General features: G+C 36.4%; 3 protein-coding genes across 3 annotated transcripts; all 3 read right to left on the reverse strand.

Annotated features, from left to right (window-relative positions):
* Positions 1 to 536: 536 nt before the first annotated feature.
* LOC128867025 (poly(A) polymerase alpha-like) lies at positions 537 to 3,817 on the reverse strand. Its single transcript, XM_054108117.1, has 6 exons — positions 3,520 to 3,817; positions 1,833 to 2,264; positions 1,561 to 1,757; positions 1,296 to 1,486; positions 860 to 1,211; positions 537 to 758 (listed from the first exon to the last, which is right to left on the reverse strand). The coding sequence occupies exons 1-6, from the start codon at positions 3,815 to 3,817 to the stop codon at positions 558 to 560; spliced, it is 1,671 nt and encodes a 556-aa protein (XP_053964092.1). The 3' UTR covers positions 537 to 557.
* A 1,616-nt stretch (positions 3,818 to 5,433) lies between these two features.
* LOC128866518 (poly(A) polymerase type 3-like) lies at positions 5,434 to 7,508 on the reverse strand. Its single transcript, XM_054107327.1, has 5 exons — positions 6,730 to 7,508; positions 6,458 to 6,654; positions 6,193 to 6,383; positions 5,757 to 6,108; positions 5,434 to 5,655 (listed from the first exon to the last, which is right to left on the reverse strand). Exons 1-5 carry the CDS (start codon positions 7,448 to 7,450, stop codon positions 5,455 to 5,457), a joined length of 1,662 nt encoding a protein of 553 aa, XP_053963302.1. The 5' UTR covers positions 7,451 to 7,508; the 3' UTR covers positions 5,434 to 5,454.
* A 6,325-nt stretch (positions 7,509 to 13,833) lies between these two features.
* LOC128866513 (poly(A) polymerase type 3-like) lies at positions 13,834 to 16,223 on the reverse strand. The gene is made up of 5 exons (XM_054107317.1): positions 15,459 to 16,223; positions 15,187 to 15,383; positions 14,922 to 15,112; positions 14,486 to 14,837; positions 13,834 to 14,384 (listed from the first exon to the last, which is right to left on the reverse strand). The coding sequence occupies exons 1-5, from the start codon at positions 16,177 to 16,179 to the stop codon at positions 14,184 to 14,186; spliced, it is 1,662 nt and encodes a 553-aa protein (XP_053963292.1). The 5' UTR covers positions 16,180 to 16,223; the 3' UTR covers positions 13,834 to 14,183.
* Positions 16,224 to 16,478: the final 255 nt, after the last annotated feature.

Consider the following 16,478-nt stretch of genomic DNA (forward strand, 5'->3'; position numbering starts at 1 on the left):
GCAAAGTAGCGGAGAATAAAATATTGACGTTTCTAAAAGAAGAAGCCAAAGAAGAAAAACACGCACACAAAGAAGTGCAAGGAAAGGGGAAAGAAAATTTAGAAATCGAAGAAAGGACATTTATACGAAGGGACATACGAATACAAAACCTGAAAAATGAAACTTATAAGAAATTTTATGAATAAGAAAAAATGTACTCGTTTATGCTCTCAGTCCCTTCAATATTTATTGTTTTATTGTTTATATTTCGATGCGTGATATGTGATGGAGTAAATAATTTAATCTAAATTAATTTTAGACATGCGTACATAGTCACCTATTTGTTTTTAAATCTTATTGAATAAATTCTTATGCACTAATTAATGTTATAAAATGTTTCTTCTGCATAATTCTTGGAAATCCTTTATTAGCGTCGTTAATAATAACTCCCTTTCAGGATTGTAATCAGTATTCAAATACCACGTCAACGATAGAGTATCAAACAGGTAGAAGAGCTGCTTTTTTCGGTAATTACTACGTCCAAGCAAATGCAATCAATTAGAGTTTTTCATGTTGTCTCAACTCAAGCGCCGCTTTTTAGTCGCCACCTCTTTCTCAGTTGACAGATCGGCCGCAAATCCATTACGCTTGGTTGAAATAGATTTCTTAATATTCCCCTGACTCTTTATGAAGTCCATATCCAAATAATGCGAAAGGGATTTTCGTTTTATGCGTTTCACTTCAATATTCATCCCATCTCTCAGCATTTTTTTATTTACCTAAAAACAAAGAAGCAAAGAAACAAACATTTTCAAATCTCTTCAAAGGATCTTAATAAATCAAATTTTTTAAATTGTATCAAACAATTTTCGCAACGTACCGCATGCTGTGTAATACGTTCGGCGAAATATTTAAAACTCCCCGTAAGGTCCACTTTGGAGTTCTTCTCTTTATATTCGAATTCTAAACCGATGAACAGCATCGAACAGAATGGTGCCGTATCAACTGCTGGATTGTCGCTCGGCTCATTCTCTTTGCCGCTGTTACTTTGAGTGGGGACGTCATCTTTCTTGTATTCAAAACATGTAGGATTTGCATGGACTAAGGACATGTGGTGTTTATGCTGTACATCATCTACCAACAGACGAATCTTTGACTGGACCAAGCCACACCACTGCAGCTGATCTTGACTGGTTTGCGATGTAACCAGAACCACAATAAAGTGATGATACCTGAAAAGAAAAGATGTGCAATGTATAAGCGAAAGTTGGTTAAGATGTCAGCACCAATTATACAATTGTATTAGTTGCAACTACCTATAAAAGAAGCTAGGCGCCTCGAAGAGTAGATCCCAGGGAGCGCCATCAGACATAATTACGTTCATGGTGGCCATTCCTCTATTCAATTCATTAATTATAACCTTCTTTGTTGCCTCCGACACATTAAATGCGGAGTTGTACTGTGGATATGCGGGCGTAATAATTGGCATTAGATGAGAACACAAAGCCTATGAAACAAAATTCGAATAATGAAATTAAAAATTGTTTATGAATATTCAATTATTTGCGCGCTTTTACTTACCGGTGATTGTAAATTGACAATGTCAGTTCGCTTGAGCAGCACTGGATCTGGCCATCTCCAGCGCGAGAACATATTGAAGAATTTCTGGACTAGCGTAGAAGCTGTTGCATTTGGATAAAATTGGCATGTGTGAGCCACTAAAATTGCCCAAGTTATACAGCCAAAGTAGCCGAATGAATTAGAATATATTCCATGCTCTGCAGTTGAAACGAGAAAAAAGGGGAAAAATTAAGTTATGCTTAACAAATTATTAAAAGTTCATTCATACTAACTCTTTGCCCATAATTTAATCGACCGCAGCGCTAAGCGAAAATTCTCTCTGTTCGGCACTAGCTCCATTATCTCGTCAATCACTCGACAGCCATTTAAACTGAGCACCGATTGAGGATCTGAATCTTTAAGTAGATTATCGTCACGTAAACTAAAATCCTCTGGTATCTCTTTGGGTGAAAGACGCGCAAATAACAAATCAATTTCAACTCCATCAAACTTCATTTTTATGACCGGTACAGAGGTATTTTCCACTGAACGACATTCGGCTACTTTTGGCTGTTTCTTTAGCAATCCAAAGAACGACGTAAAAAACTCCGAGCGTTCAATGTTGCGTGGTGCGACACAGAGGGCATAAATATTAGCGCCCTTATCATGTACACCCAAACGGTATGAACCGAAAGTGTAAATTTTTCCTCCGAGTTTTTTCGCATCTGCTTCAAGCAATTTCAAGCAAATTTGACCGAAATTTTAATTTTTTTGGAAAAATGTCTTCCAAAATTCCAAAATTCCAATTTTTACTTTTCTGTTTTGATTTTTTTTCATTTTTGATGATCCTGTCAGGAGTTATGTCGAGGGGTCACCGGTAATGACGTCACAATAGAGGAGTTTTAATTTTTTTTTAATAAAAATTTCTGAAATTATTCTTAAAAATATGTATCTATAAGACAGAAAATAGTTTGAATTAAAAAAATAATTTTTTAATGCATTCCCCATATGTAAGTATGGAGAATGTTCATGCTGCTACAACAACAACAACAAAGCCGAGGCGATCATTTGAATGATGAGCTATGCCGTATATAGTAGCGCGAGTGAAGCTTCAAAGTAAAGGCGGAACCAATTTAATATCTTGCTTTTAAAATTTTTTTCAGGTCACCTTACATACACTGGTGCTTCCACAATTAAACCACTTAATCTTTTTATAATATTCGCAATCATTTTCATTCGTTAATTGTTTATAAAAATGTAGTTCAATTTATTACCCACATCTTATAAATCAAAGAGCCAAACTTTAAAAAAAAATATACAAAAATGTAATAAATTTCAAAGAATTGGTTTTAAGATTTTCAACTTTTTAATCATAATTCTTAGAAAAGTAGACACTTATTGAGAAATATTGACAATTTTCATTTTTTTACTTAACTCCAATAATTCTTTAACGAAAATGTAGTTAATTCCCCTAGAAAATCCATACAAATCCAAGTTGCAAACTGGGTGCAAATTAAAAAAAATGACATAAATTTTCTTTTTAATTTTTAGAAATAATTTGGGTATGCAGTTTCTTAGTCCGTTGAACTCTGGTGCAATAAAGTGCAAATTAAAAGTAGCGCCAAAATCGCGTTGATTTTTTACACATTTTCTGCATACGATGTTGAGCATTTTCTTCCTTATAAAAGACCTCCGAGCATGCGCTTCAAAAATATTGCGAACATTGGGAAAATGTGGTTAGGAAGCGTAAATGGCTGCCTGATGCCTAACTCTGCGCAGTAGATCCCTGCCCCTACTCCGTCTAACACTTTCGAGCAATCAGTAAATATATTAAGAGTATTTGGGTTAGGTTTCATTCCTTTTTTTCATCCCTCTTCTTCTGTTGTTGTTCGGAATTTCTTCACCCAATTGCATTTCGGAGTCAATAGTCCGTTTGGGCCCTATAACTACTGCCTATTGAGCTATGACCGAATGTTTTACAGGTCAATTCGCTTGTCGCGCTGAGTTTTACGGCGGATTTAGCTGCTAGGCATTTCGCCGCAATACCAATCGGTGACAAGTTGAGTATTCTTTCAAGCGCTGCCGTTGGAGTAGTTCTCAATGCACCTGCTGTGCAAAGTGCACCTGGACGGTGAATACTTTCCATAGGCTTTTTGTATGCCGGTCTTCTTAGCGCAGTCCACCACACCAGAGCGCCGTGTAGTAATATTGGCTTTACTATAGCTGAGTAGCACCAATATATTCTAGCAGGAGATAGGCCCCATGTAACTCCCAGCATCTTTTTGCATGCGTATAGTGCTTTACTAACCTTTTTCTTCCTCTCTAATATATTTTGCTTCCATGATAGTTTACTATCCAGAATTACTCCAAGGTACTTTGTGTGGGTTTTAAGAGTTAGTTCCACGTCGTTTAGATTCGGGGTTGCCAATAGGGGGTCTTGTACCTTCTAGTAAGAAGTATCATATTCGTTTTATCATTATGTCACTCACGGTGTTTAGGTATTTACCAGTCATTACTATGGCTATGTCATCTGCATATGCTACAGGTGTGGCCTCTGGCGACACAGCTTCCGTCTTCACTGTGCCCGCCGGTGGTAGCACCCTCTTCTCCCACCGACGTTTGGGTTAATATCCTAACCCGTGTGTTTTCCACGTTTACCTCCATAAGAGTTTTTATTTCAGGGATCTTAAACCCATAGCGTTTTATTTCTAGCCGCCAGGAACCTCATTAGCATTGATCTTTGTATTATCCCCCCGACCACATCTTGGGATAACATATAGAGTTAGTCACCGCGTAGAGGAAGGAGAGGTCATACAGCGATCTTAGCTAGACATCACCTGCCCACATTGCAATCAGGTAGACCTGGTTAAACCTAACCTCATGCAATGCAGCCAGTGGTGCCCATTGCTCAGTCGGCGCCCACGGGAGGAGTTAGCTACGAGGATTTTCGAGGATAATTCTTATTTACATTTTAACATTTTAAATGCATAGCTAAAAATTATATTCTAAAGTTTAAGACATTTGAATTTCAGAAATATTTTCATTCAGGTTCCATTTAGACTTTTAGTTTTCTCGAAGAAAAATTGCTGGTTACTATATTAGAGATATTTGGATTTTTCAGACCATGAATGATATTACAGGCCGCAGTATCGGGTTCCACTTTTACCCATCTCCCTCAAGAGCAAACTTAAAAAACTTTGACAAATATTGCAAATAGCTTTCATGACCGAAAAGCTTAGAATTATTAGAGTAAAGATGTTCCTCTAAATGTTTCCGTAGCGTCGGTTACTTAAAACTTTGAAGGTATTTTTGGAAAATTTAATAATTGGGTTACACCGATGGGCGATTTTTCGAAAACACAAAGTAGCGGAGAATAAAATATTGACGTTTCTAAAAGAAGAAGCCAAAGAAGAAAAACACGCACACAAAGAAGTGCAAGGAAAGGGGAAAGAAAATTTAGAAATCGAAGAAAGGACATTTATACGAAGGGACATACGAATACAAAACCTGAAAAATGAAACTTATAAGAAATTTTATGAATAAGAAAAAATGTACTCGTTTATGCTCTCAGTCCCTTCAATATTTATTGTTTTATTGTTTATATTTCGATGCGTGATATGTGATGGAGTAAATAATTTAATCTAAATTAATTTTAGACATGCGTACATAGTCACCTATTTGTTTTTAAATCTTATTGAATAAATTCTTATGCACTAATTAATGTTATAAAATGTTTCTTCTGCATAATTCTTGGAAATCCTTTATTAGCGTCGTTAATAATAACTCCCTTTCAGGATTGTAATCAGTATTCAAATACCACGTCAACGATAGAGTATCAAACAGGTAGAAGAGCTGCTTTTTTCGGTAATTACTACGTCCAAGCAAATGCAATCAATTAGAGTTTTTCATGTTGTCTCAACTCAAGCGCCGCTTTTTAGTCGCCACCTCTTTCTCAGTTGACAGATCGGCCGCAAATCCATTACGCTTGGTTGAAATAGATTTCTTAATATTCCCCTGACTCTTTATGAAGTCCATATCCAAATAATGCGAAAGGGATTTTCGTTTTATGCGTTTCACTTCAATATTCATCCCATCTCTCAGCATTTTTTTATTTACCTAAAAACAAAGAAGCAAAGAAACAAACATTTTCAAATCTCTTCAAAGGATCTTAATAAATCAAATTTTTTAAATTGTATCAAACAATTTTCGCAACGTACCGCATGCTGTGTAATACGTTCGGCGAAATATTTAAAACTCCCCGTAAGGTCCACTTTGGAGTTCTTCTCTTTATATTCGAATTCTAAACCGATGAACAGCATCGAACAGAATGGTGCCGTATCAACTGCTGGATTGTCGCTCGGCTCATTCTCTTTGCCGCTGTTACTTTGAGTGGGGACGTCATCTTTCTTGTATTCAAAACATGTAGGATTTGCATGGACTAAGGACATGTGGTGTTTATGCTGTACATCATCTACCAACAGACGAATCTTTGACTGGACCAAGCCACACCACTGCAGCTGATCTTGACTGGTTTGCGATGTAACCAGAACCACAATAAAGTGATGATACCTGAAAAGAAAAGATGTGCAATGTATAAGCGAAAGTTGGTTAAGATGTCAGCACCAATTATACAATTGTATTAGTTGCAACTACCTATAAAAGATGCTAGGCGCCTCGAAGAGTAGATCCCAGGGAGCGCCATCAGACATAATTACGTTCATGGTGGCCATTCCTCTATTCAATTCATTAATTATAACCTTCTTTGTTGCCTCCGACACATTAAATGCGGAGTTGTACTGTGGATATGCGGGCGTAATAATTGGCATTAGATGAGAACACAAAGCCTATGAAACAAAATTCGAATAATGAAATTAAAAATTGTTTATGAATATTCAATTATTTGCGCGCTTTTACTTACCGGTGATTGTAAATTGACAATGTCAGTTCGCTTGAGCAGCACTGGATCTGGCCATCTCCAGCGCGAGAACATATTGAAGAATTTCTGGACTAGCGTAGAAGCTGTTGCATTTGGATAAAATTGGCATGTGTGAGCCACTAAAATTGCCCAAGTTATACAGCCAAAGTAGCCAAATGAATTAGAATATATTCCATGCTCTGCAGTTGAAACGAGAAAAAAGGGGAAAAATTAAGTTATGCTTAACAAATTATTAAAAGTTCATTCATACTAACTCTTTGCCCATAATTTAATCGACCGCAGCGCTAAGCGAAAATTCTCTCTGTTCGGCACTAGCTCCATTATCTCGTCAATCACTCGACAGCCATTTAAACTGAGCACCGATTGAGGATCTGAATCTTTAAGTAGATTATCGTCACGTAAACTAAAATCCTCTGGTATCTCTTTGGGTGAAAGACGCGCAAATAACAAATCAATTTCAACTCCATCAAACTTCATTTTTATGACCGGTACAGAGGTATTTTCCACTGAACGACATTCGGCTACTTTTGGCTGTTTCTTTAGCAATCCAAAGAACGACGTATAAAACTCCGAGCGTTCAATGTTGCGTGGTGCGACACAGAGGGCATAAATATTAGCGCCCTTATCATGTACACCCAAACGGTATGAACCGAAAGTGTAAATTTTTCCTCCGAGTTTTTTCGCATCTGCTTTGGACATGTTTTTTGCCATTGATACATTTTTAATCCACTTCCTCACAAGCATATTAAGCTTAGTCAAAATCTTTGCGCGATGACTTAGTTCATCTGGAGTTTCGAACACATTAAATGCTTCCAATGCTTTGAGTAGAGCGTTGGTTTTCTCTTCAGGACGTGACTTTTTCCAACCAATGCCCGATGTCTCGGTGGGCGTTTGCTGCTGATGCGGTGAGTCGTTTTGGCCGCTTGCTTCGCTAGAGTTGTAACTGCCATGTCTGGGATTTTGGTACGCGTCCATATTTTTAGTTTTTAAATAGAATTTTCTGACACACAAATAGTAAGTATACTTATCTCACTAGTTCAGACCGATAACTGATTCAAAAGACTGTGTTGTATCACCTTTTATACCTTTTTAAGGGGACATTTTCTCACCTACCTGGTCTCAACGAGCGCACAATTGAACGTTTGTTTGCGACAACTATTCCGGTACCCTTTGATTGTGTCTTTTGGGCTCAAGCGCGGCTTATTAGTTGCTTGCTCTTTTTGTGTCAGTTGCTATCTCAATTTCTGTGTGTGCGAATTCGAAGGGATTGCGAGTCACATGTTCTTGCAGACCGCTTGACTCTGCCTTATCATCCTCATTGGCTTTGTTATTTTGTAAGAGAGCGTCGCCTTTTTGTAAAGCGCAGTCAGTTAGATCCTGCAACCCCACACAATTATCTTGTTTCCTCTAGAAAGTTTTCCACTGTGTTGTCTAAATATGGAGCTCCCTGCGGATTGTAAAATCTGCGAAATCTTTTCGGAATGCGTCCAGCAATTAGAGGTGTTCAAATCTTTAAGCGTCTAAACTTTTAGTTTTCAAATTTCTGCCGTACGCTTTTTAAGTTACCCGCTATAGTTATTTATTTCCTTAGTTAACTTTAAGCCTTTTGGTCGTTTGTAATGGTAATGGTAATGCAATGGTTTGTAAATAACAGTAAATTACCTAAGTATAGTGAAAATATTGCATAAAATACGATGTGCATTGTCCTTTAAGAAAAGTCTCCAACCAACCACTCCAGCTGATCGTCACCGGTTTGCGATGTAACCGAAAGCGCAAAAAAGCGTCGCATTCAATTTAAAATAATAATAAACAAAATTGTTGTAAGTGCCTGGCCTTCCCATTTGGAGCATACAAAAGAAATTTATGTGGAGTGCCACGCCTGGCGCAAGCAAAATATGTCTGTATATTTCGCCATAAGAAGACAAGCATTTTCCAAGTTCAATGCAACAACCACATTTGAAGATTGTCTTTGATCTTTATTTATTGTGGTTGCAAATGCAAAGCTGGTAACTCTGGTAACTGTAGTTATTTAAAACTGCATGGAAAATAAATCATATTGTAATATTTTGCACCTGATAAAGTGACGGGTTTCGAAAAACTGAAAATTCACTCTCTCTCTCTCTCAAAGATGAAAATACCCAAGAATATTAAATATAAAATGCACCCAATGACAGGTGGAATGGAAATTCCATGTTTCTTTGTGGGAAATTCTGTTCAACAGTAACAAACAAAATCTGTTCTAAGTTCCTATTGTTTGTATTTTGTTTTCTATGAAACTTAAAAAAACTATCTTTATCGGCTGTTAAGACAAGTAAAGGATTAAGTTTTAAGTAAAGTGAAGTATTCAATTTTCCGAAGAAAACTTATTTCCCATATTTAATGGTTTTGTTTTATGCTCTTGAAAACATGCATAACAAAAAGAAAACAATGCACTCTTTCTTAACACACTGACGTACATACTTAAAAAACAATGCGCGCGCTGTCGGTATGCAAAAAATCTAAGCGTCATAGCGCGAGGTTACGAGCTACAGTAATTACTTTGTTTTTACATCACTTCTTAAATCTTTGACCTTTTCTATTGTTGTTCGATCATTTTAACAATGCATTTTCGCGAAACTCAATGAAAGATATTCGAAAGCGTATATGACAGCAGAAGTTTTAGCTGACACCTTCTTTGTAAACAGGTAGCCGAGTGGTCTGTAGCTCGGGGCGTCAACTGTGTGCAAACTACTGTGGTACTTAAGAAAAGAACAATACCCATCCATGCTAACTGATACATATGTTACATACATAGTGATAATACAGAGTTTAGCAATGCACGACCAATAAATGTCAATTTATTTGGAATTTTGTCATTACATTTTGTTTGTTATAATTCGATCAGGTGATTTCTAAGAAAATTATCTTAGTGAAAATTTTTGTAAAAAATATGAGGTTCGTTTAGTTCTTTGTTTTTACTATTGTCGATACAACCAATCCCCAGGGCCACAAAGTTTCGCTGATACGATCTGTTTTAAATAAATAAATAAATAATGTAATTAATTTGACAGAAGGCACAAAAAACTACACAAGCGTAAAGACTTTCCAATTTGGAAAAACTTTTCATTTAGGTTTCATTTAGAATTTTAGTTTTCTTGAAGTAAAATTTCAAGATTATTATAGTGAAGCTTTCTCGAATATACGTACCATACAAAATTGACCACCTTCCTAAAAAATTACTTTTTTTCTAGTTCATTCGTATTAGAAAAGGTATAGTGGAAATTTCTTTGTACTCTAAGACGTTTAAGGCCTTCGAAATAAACTTAAACAACTTTTACCGATAGTACGATCTAACTCATTACAAATATTTTTTTTTTTTTTTTTTTTATGTAAGTATTTTATTTGCAATCTATCTTAATATAATGATATTCAGCAAATTAGGTCTTATAATCTAATAGCAGCGGTAGTATTTGCACAAATGCAAAACTCCTTATAAAATTACGATATTTGTTCTAATATTTGATCTTAAATGTATTAAATTTCAATTGTACTAATGAGTTGCTTATCTTCATATAGGAACTTATGTATTTTGTTTTTTATTTAGTGTTGAATAAATAATTTAATTCAGCAAAATTAGAGAAATGGCAAGTCTAAGATATGATTACACTTCAGTCGTATTGTTTCATTACTTGAGTCTAATAAGCATATAGCATTCGTATTTACATGGTTTGACAGCCGTGCAAGATATCTGTTAGAAAAGTTTAGAATTTCACTCTTTACAAATGGGATATCTAAGTCCTTGTGTATTGCTTCATTTGTGACAAACAAAGGGGCGTTAACAAGTGCACGCAAATATGACATCCTTTGAGACTTCTTTCCCAGAATGTTTGTTTAGTTTTCTTATCCCTATTTTTTAAAAGTAGCTCAATGTTTCCGTTTCACTTACCTCTATTTTGAATTTCAAAGCTCCTCTCAACGTTTGGCTTTCTCCCTAAACTTTTAAGTGCGTTTAACTAAAAGGGGTTTCTCTTTATGATAACTTTCGAAAGTTTGTGTGGCAATCCTGTGGCGTCATAATCAAATGATGTTTTGAAAATGGATTTAAAGTGAAGTTGCAATGTATACAAAGGACAATTCAGGATATCTGTACCTAAGAAAATATAATGAATGGCGTATTTGTGGGCAGATGAAAAATGCTCTTTAAAAATATATATTTGAAATTCCAACTTCTCCGAATATCTCTACATGTGCGTCCTTAAGGGGTTACATGTGTTTCGTGGGTTCAAAAAATCGATTTTTTTTTGGCTTATTAATTTCTACAACATCTCAGGAATATTATTCTAAATTTTCAAGTCGATCCGAATAACAGTTTCGGGAAACAGTCTTTAGAAGGCGTGCGCTCAAAGCCACTTTTATTGTTACTCAAAATCTTAAACGCGTTTTTCTTGGAACCGTGTTTTCAAAGTCGGTTGCCAAATGCTCTCGAAAGCTACTAAACCGATCTTAATGAAATTTTCCACAGGTGTTCGATATACAATTTACTCGTGCTTGGACGAAGGATTTTTTGTTTTTTTTTTCAATTAGAAGTATTTAAAAACAAAACAAAATTTCAAGCAAATTTGACCGAAATTTTAATTTTTTTGGAAAAATGTCTTCCAAAATTCCAAAATTCCAATTTTTACTTTTCTTTTTTGATTTTTTTTCATTTTTGATGATCCTGTCAGGAGTTATGTCGAGGGGTCACCGGTAATGACGTCACAATAGAGGAGTTTTAATTTTTTTTTAATAAAAATTTCTGAAATTATTCTTAAAAATATGTATCTATAAGACAGAAAAAAGTTTGAATTAAAAAAATAATTTTTTAATGCATTCCCCGTATGTAAGTATGGAGAATGTTCATGCTGCTACAACAACAACAACAAAGCCGAGGCGATCATTTGAATGATGAGCTATGCCGTATATAGTAGCGCGAGTGAAGCTTCAAAGTAAAGGCGGAACCAATTTAATATCTTGCTTTTAAAATTTTTTTCAGGTCACCTTACATACACTGGTGCTTCCACAATTAAACCACTTAATCTTTTTATAACATTCGCAATCATTTTCATTCGTTAATTGTTTATAAAAATGTAGTTCAATTTATTACCCACATCTTATAAATCAAAGAGCCAAACTTTAAAAAAAAATATACAAAAATGTAATAAATTTCAAAGAATTGGTTTTAAGATTTTCAACTTTTTAATAATAATTCTTAGAAAACTAGACACTTATTGAGAAATATTGACAATTTTCATTTTTTTACTTAACTCCAATAATTCTTTAACGAAAATGTAGTTAATTCCCCTAGAAAATCCATACAAATCCAAGTTGCAAACTGGGTGCAAATTAAAAAAAATGACATAAATTTTCTTTTTAATTTTTAGAAATAATTTGGGTATGCAGTTTCTTAGTCCGTTGAACTCTGGTGCAATAAAGTGCAAATTAAAAGTAGCGCCAAAATCGCGTTGATTTTTTACACATTTTCTGCATACGATGTTGAGCATTTTCTTCCTTATAAAAGACCTCCGAGCATGCGCTTCAAAAATATTGCGAACATTGGGAAAATGTGGTTAGGAAGCGTAAATGGCTGCCTGATGCCTAACTCTGCGCAGTAGAACCCTGCCCCTACTCCGTCTAACATTTTCGAGCCATCAGTAAATATATTAAGAGTATTTGGGTTAGGTTTCATTCCTTTTTTTCATCCCTCTTCTTCTGTTGTTGTTCGGAATTTCTTCACCCAATTGCATTTCGGAGTCAATAGTCCGTTTGGGCCCTATAACTAATGCCTATTGAGCTATGACCGAATGTTTTACAGGTCAATTCGCCTGTCGCGCTGAGTTTTACGGCGGATTTAGCTGCTAGGCATTTCGCCGCAATATCAATCGGTGACAAGTTGAGTATTCTTTCAAGCGCTGCCGTTGGAGTAGATCTCAATGCACCTGCTGTGCAAAGTGCACCTGGACGGTGAATACTTTCCATAGGCTTTTTGTATGCCGGTCTTCTTAGCGCAGTCCACCACACCAGAGCGCCGTGTAGTAATATTGGCTTTACTATAGCTGAGTAGCACCAATATATTCTAGCAGGAGATAGGCCCCATGTAACTCCCAGCATCTTTTTGCATGCGTATAGTGCTTTACTAACCTTTTTCTTCCTCTCTAATATATTTTGCTTCCATGATAGTTTACTATCCAGAATTACTCCAAGGTACTTTGTGTGGGTTTTAAGAGTTAGTTCCACGTCGTTTAGATTCGGGGTTGCCAATAGGGGGTCTTGTACCTTCTAGTAAGAAGTATCATATTCGTTTTATCATTATGTCACTCACGGTGTTTAGGTATTTACCAGTCATTACTATGGCTATGTCATCTGTATATGCTACAGGTGTGGCCTCTGGCGACACAGCTTCCGTCTTCACTGTGCCCGCCGGTGGTAGCACCCTCTTCTCCCACCGACGTTTGGGTTAATATCCTAACCCGTGTGTTTTCCACGTTTACCTCCATAAGAGTTTTTATTTCAGGGATCTTAAACCCATAGCGTTTTATTTCTAGCCGCCAGGAACCTCATTAGCATTGATCTTTGTATTATCCCCCCGACCACATCTTGGGATAACATATAGAGTTAGTCACCGCGTAGAGGAAGGAGAGGTCATACAGCGATCTTAGCTAGACATCACCTGCCCACATTGCAATCAGGTAGACCTGGTTAAACCTAACCTCATGCAATGCAGCCAGTGGTGCCCATTGCTCAGTCGGCGCCCACGGGAGGAGTTAGCTACGAGGATTTTCGAGGATAATTCTTATTTACATTTTAACATTTTAAATGCATAGCTAAAATTTATATTCTAAAGTTTAAGACATTTGAATTTCAGAAATATTTTCATTCAGGTTCCATTTAGACTTTTAGTTTTCTCGAAGAAAAATTGCTGGTTACTATATTAGAGATATTTGGATTTTTCAGACCATGAATGATATTACAGGCCGCAGTATCGGGTTCCACTTTTACCCATCTCCCTCAAGAGCAAACTTAAAAAACTTTGACAAATATTGCAAATAGCTTTCATGACCGAAAAGCCTAGAATTATTAGAGTAAAGATGTTCCTCTAAATGTTTCCGTAGCGTCGGTTACTTAAAACTTTGAAGGTATTTTTGGAAAATTTAATAATTGGGTTACACCGATGGGCGATTTTTCGAAAACGCAAAGTAGCGGAGAATAAAATATTGACGTTTCTAAAAGAAGAAGCCAAAGAAGAAAAACACGCACACAAAGAAGTGCAAGGAAAGGGGAAAGAAAATTTAGAAATCGAAGAAAGAAATTTTATGAATAAGAAAAAATGTACTCGTTTATGCTCTCAGTCCCTTCAATATTTGTTGTTTTATTGTTTATATTTCGATGCGTGATATGTGATGGAGTAAATAATTTAATCTAAATTAATTTTAGACATGCGTACATAGTCACCTATTTGTTTTTAAATCTTATTGAATAAATTCTTATGCACTAATTAATGTTATAAAATGTTTCTTCTGCATAATTCTTGGAAATCCTTTATTAGCGTCGTTAATAATAACTCCCTTTCAGGATTGTAATCAGTATTCAAATACCACGTCAACGATAGAGTATCAAACAGGTAGAAGAGCTGCTTATTTCGGTAATTACTACGTCCAAGCAAATGCAATCAATTAGAGTTTTTCATGTTGTCTCAACTCAAGCGCCGCTGTTTAGTCGCCACCTCTTTCTCAGTTGACAGATCGGCCGCAAATCCATTACGCTTGGTTGAAATAGATTTCTTAATATTCCCCTGACTCTTTATGAAGTCCATATCCAAATAATGCGAAAGGGATTTTCGTTTTATGCGTTTCACTTCAATATTCATCCCATCTCTCAGCATTTTTTTATTTACCTAAAAACAAAGAAGCAAAGAAACAAACATTTTCAAACCTCTTCAAAAGATCTTAATAAATCAAATTTTTTAAATTGTATCAAACAATTTTCGCAACGTACCGCATGCTGTGTAACACGTTCGGCGAAATATTTAAAACTCCCCGTAAGGTCCACTTTGGAGTTCTTCTCTTTGTATTCGAATTCTAAACCGATGAACAGCATCGAACAGAATGGTGCCGTATCAACTGCTGGATTGTCGCTCGGCTCATTCTCTTTGCCGCTGTTACTTTGAGTGGGGACGTCATCTTTCTTGTATTCAAAACATGTAGGATTTGCATGGACTAAGGACATGTGGTGTTTATGCTGTACATCATCTACCAACAGACGAATCTTTGACTGGACCAAGCCACACCACTGCAGCTGATCTTGACTGGTTTGCGATGTAACCAGAACCACAATAAAGTGATGATACCTGAAAAGAAAAGATGTGCAATGTATAAGCGAAAGTTGGTTAAGATGTCAGCACCAATTATACAATTGTATTAGTTGCAACTACCTATAAAAGAAGCTAGGCGCCTCGAAGAGTAGATCCCAGGGAGCGCCATCAGACATAATTACGTTCATGGTGGCCATTCCTCTATTCAATTCATTAATTATAACCTTCTTTGTTGCCTCCGACACATTAAATGCGGAGTTGTACTGTGGATATGCGGGCGTAATAATTGGCATTAGATGAGAACACAAAGCCTATGAAACAAAATTCGAATAATGAAATTAAAAATTGTTTATGAATATTCAATTATTTGCGCGCTTTTACTTACCGGTGATTGTAAATTGACAATGTCAGTTCGCTTGAGCAGCACTGGATCTGGCCATCTCCAGCGCGAGAACATATTGAAGAATTTCTGGACTAGCGTAGAAGCTGTTGCATTTGGATAAAATTGGCATGTGTGAGCCACTAAAATTGCCCAAGTTATACAGCCAAAGTAGCCGAATGAATTAGAATATATTCCATGCTCTGCAGTTGAAACGAGAAAAAAGGGGAAAAATTAAGTTATGCTTAACAAATTATTAAAAGTTCATTCATACTAACTCTTTGCCCATAATTTAATCGACCGCAGCGCTAAGCGAAAATTCTCTCTGTTCGGCACTAGCTCCATTATCTCGTCAATCACTCGACAGCCATTTAAACTGAGCACCGATTGAGGATCTGAATCTTTAAGTAGATTATCGTCACGTAAACTAAAATCCTCTGGTATCTCTTTGGGTGAAAGACGCGCAAATAACAAATCAATTTCAACTCCATCAAATTTCATTTTTATGACCGGTACAGAGGTATTTTCCACTGAACGACATTCGGCTACTTTTGGCTGTTTCTTTAGCAATCCAAAGAACGACGTAAAAAACTCCGAGCGTTCAATGTTGCGTGGTGCGACACAGAGGGCATAAATATTAGCTCCCTTATCATGTACACCCAAACGGTATGAACCGAAAGTGTAAATTTTTCCTCCGAGTTTTTTCGCATCTGCTTTGGACATGTTTTTTGCCATTGATACATTTTTAATCCACTTCCTCACAAGCATATTAAGCTTAGTCAAAATCTTTGCGCGATGACTTAGTTCATCTGGAGTTTCGAACACATTAAATGCTTCCAATGCTTTGAGTAGAGCGTTGGTTTTCTCTTCAGGACGTGACTTTTTCCAACCAATGCCCGATGTCTCGGTGGGCGTTTGCTGCTGATGCGGTGAGTCGTTTTGGCCGCTTGCTTCGCTAGAGTTGTAACTGCCATGTCTGGGATTTTGGTACGCGTCCATATTTTTAGTTTTTAAATAGAATTTTCTGACACACAAATAGTAAGTATACTTATCTCACTAGCTCAAACCGATAACTGATTCAAAAGACTGTGTTGTATCACCTTTTATACCTTTTTAAGGGGACATTTTCTCACCTACCTGGTCTCAACGAGCGCACAATTGAACGTTTGTTTGCGACAAATGTTCCGGTACCCTTTGATTGTGTCTTTTGGGCTCAAGCGCGGCTTATTAGTTGCTTGCTCTTTTTGTGTCAGTTGCTATCTCAATTTCTGTGTGTGCGTATTCGAAGGGATTGCGAG

The sequence above is a fragment of the Anastrepha ludens genome, chromosome 6, assembly GCF_028408465.1.
Source record: "Anastrepha ludens isolate Willacy chromosome 6, idAnaLude1.1, whole genome shotgun sequence".
In the NCBI taxonomy this organism is placed as follows: domain Eukaryota; kingdom Metazoa; phylum Arthropoda; class Insecta; order Diptera; family Tephritidae; genus Anastrepha; species Anastrepha ludens.